General features: G+C 76.9%; 1 protein-coding gene across 1 annotated transcript; it reads right to left on the bottom strand.

Moving 5' to 3' along the window:
• Positions 1-119: 119 nt before the first annotated feature.
• JTB (jumping translocation breakpoint) lies at positions 120-1,417 on the bottom strand. Its single transcript, XM_035314050.1, has 5 exons — positions 1,272-1,417; positions 1,117-1,157; positions 828-913; positions 663-742; positions 120-562 (listed from the first exon to the last, which is right to left on the bottom strand). Exons 1-5 carry the CDS (start codon positions 1,337-1,339, stop codon positions 406-408), a joined length of 432 nt encoding a protein of 143 aa, XP_035169941.1. The 5' UTR covers positions 1,340-1,417; the 3' UTR covers positions 120-405.
• Positions 1,418-2,125: the final 708 nt, after the last annotated feature.

The following is a 2,125-nucleotide window of genomic DNA, read 5'->3' as shown; positions in this document are numbered from 1 at the left end:
GGGGGGGGCTCAGCGAGGAAGGGGGCACCCCCCAGGGGCAGGCGGCAAAAAGGGGGCTGGGGGCCATGGACGGGAGGGACGCCGCAGCCCCGCGAGGACAAACACCAGCGGCACTCGCGTGATAACGACCGGGCTTTATTGCACGCCACCAGCTCGGAGCAGGCGGCTGTGGCGTCCCCCGGGGCACCGGGCTCCCCAGGCACCCCGCGCAGTGTGACTCGCCACGGGGACCCCACGGGACCCCGGGCAGCCCCCGGGGGGCCGCAGCACCCGTGGGGTCACGGCAGAGCGGGGCAGGGGGCCCGCGGGCGCTCGTTCCTCCTCCTCCCGGCTGCTTCGGGAGCGGCGGCGGAGCCGAGTCCCCGCGGCGTGGGCGCTGCCGCCGTGCCCGGTGCCCCGCGGGCACTAGATGGACTCGATCTGCTTGCGCACCTTCTCCAGCGCCTTCCGGTCCAGCACGCGCTGGCGGCACACCACCAGCACGGCGAACACGGCCGCCACGCACATCATGGTGCCCACGAACCTCCAGAAGACGTGCGCCTCCATCACCGCCGAGCGGCAGCTGCGGGAGGGAGGAGGAGAAGGGGGCAGGGGTGCGATCCCCGGGGGGAACGGCCCCGCAACGCCCCCGGCCCCTCGCGGCCCCCGGCCCCTCACCGAACCTCTTGAACTCGTCCCGCTTGGAGGCGGCGCAGCTGATGCGCTCCACGAAGCCGGTGGGGCCGCACTCTGGGACCGTCTTCTGCAACCGAGAGGGGTCGGGGCGCGGCGCCGTGAGGCCGTGCGGGGGGCCCGGTGCCAGGGGCAGCCCCCGCGGGGTCACTCACCGCCTGGAAGCTGGAGCAGCGGCCGCACTCCTGCGCCACCACGAAGTCCTCCACCCGCCAGCACGGCGTGGCCAGCGTGGGGCTCGCTGCGGGCACGGCAAGGGCGCTGACCCCGGGCCCAGTCCCGGGCCCTAACCTCTGGTCCCAGCCCCGAGCACCGGTCCCCATTCCCCGGTCCCGGTCCCAGTCCCCAGCCCTGAGCCCCAGCCCCCGGTCCCAGCCCCAAGCCCCGGTCCCGGTCCCTATCACCCGGTCCCAGCTCCCGGTCCCGACCCCTCCCCGCACCCACCCGAGCGCCGCTCCTCGCCCGCCGCCATCGCCGCCGCCGCCCTGCGGGGAGAGCGCGGGGGGCGCGTCAGGGCCGGGCCGGGCCGGGCCGGGCCGGGCCCTGACCCCGACCCCCCGGTGCCGGTCCCGGTGCCGTCCCCCCCACCCCCCGCTCACCGCAGGCCGAGGCTCAGCGCTCCCAGCGCCGCCAGCAGCGCCCAGCCCCGCGGCCCGCCCGGGCCCATGGCGCTACCGGCACCGGGGCTGCGCCGCCATCGCGGGGCGCGGGGGGTGCCGGGAGCGGGGCGGGGCCTCCGCCAGGGGCGGTGCTGGAAAAGGGGCGGGGCTTTTGTGATGGGCGGGGCTTTTCACGAGGGGCGCGGCCTCCGAGTACGGGCGGGGTTCGGGCGAGGTTCGCACAAGGGGCGTGGCTTCGCGTCGATGGGCGGGGCTTTGAGCCAATGAAGCTGTCTTGTCGCCAAGGGGGCGTGGCTTTTGTCCAGGGGGCGTGGCCTCGATCCAAGGCGTGCGGCTTGGCACCAAGGGGCGCGGTTTTGACCCAAGGGGGCGTGGCTTAGCGCTAAGGGGCGGGGCTTCCCGGCCCGCCGGCGCGCCCACGCGTGTCCGCGGCCCTCCACCCACGCCACCCTCTCCCCCCCCCGTCCCCCAGACACGGAGCGGAGCCGGGGCAAGGCACAGGCCGGGTTTATGGCACCTGGCGCGGGGCCGCCCCCACCGCAGCCCCCCCCCGGCCCCCGGAGAGGCGCCCGCGCTGCCCCGGGGCGGTGGCGGCCCTACAGCAGCCGGCACCGGGAGCTGCCCCGCCGCGGGGTGCTGGGCTCCGGCAGCGAGCCGGAGGTGGCGGCGGTGCTCGGGACCTGCAAGAGTGGGGGGGGGGAACGGAGGGGGCACAGGGTCAGGGGGGAGCTGGAAGGGGGCGCCCCCAGCTCAGCCCCCCCCGCCCCACTCACCGCTCGGCGGGCCGATTTCTGCAGGATGTCCCGTGCCAGCGTGCTGAAGGCCTGGGGGGG

The sequence above is a fragment of the Oxyura jamaicensis genome, unplaced genomic scaffold, assembly GCF_011077185.1.
Source record: "Oxyura jamaicensis isolate SHBP4307 breed ruddy duck unplaced genomic scaffold, BPBGC_Ojam_1.0 oxyUn_random_OJ70586, whole genome shotgun sequence".
NCBI classification, from domain to species: Eukaryota; Metazoa; Chordata; class Aves; order Anseriformes; family Anatidae; genus Oxyura; species Oxyura jamaicensis.
The sequence above is the reverse complement of the archived record's forward strand: the minus strand, read 5'-3'. Positions and strand labels throughout refer to the sequence as shown.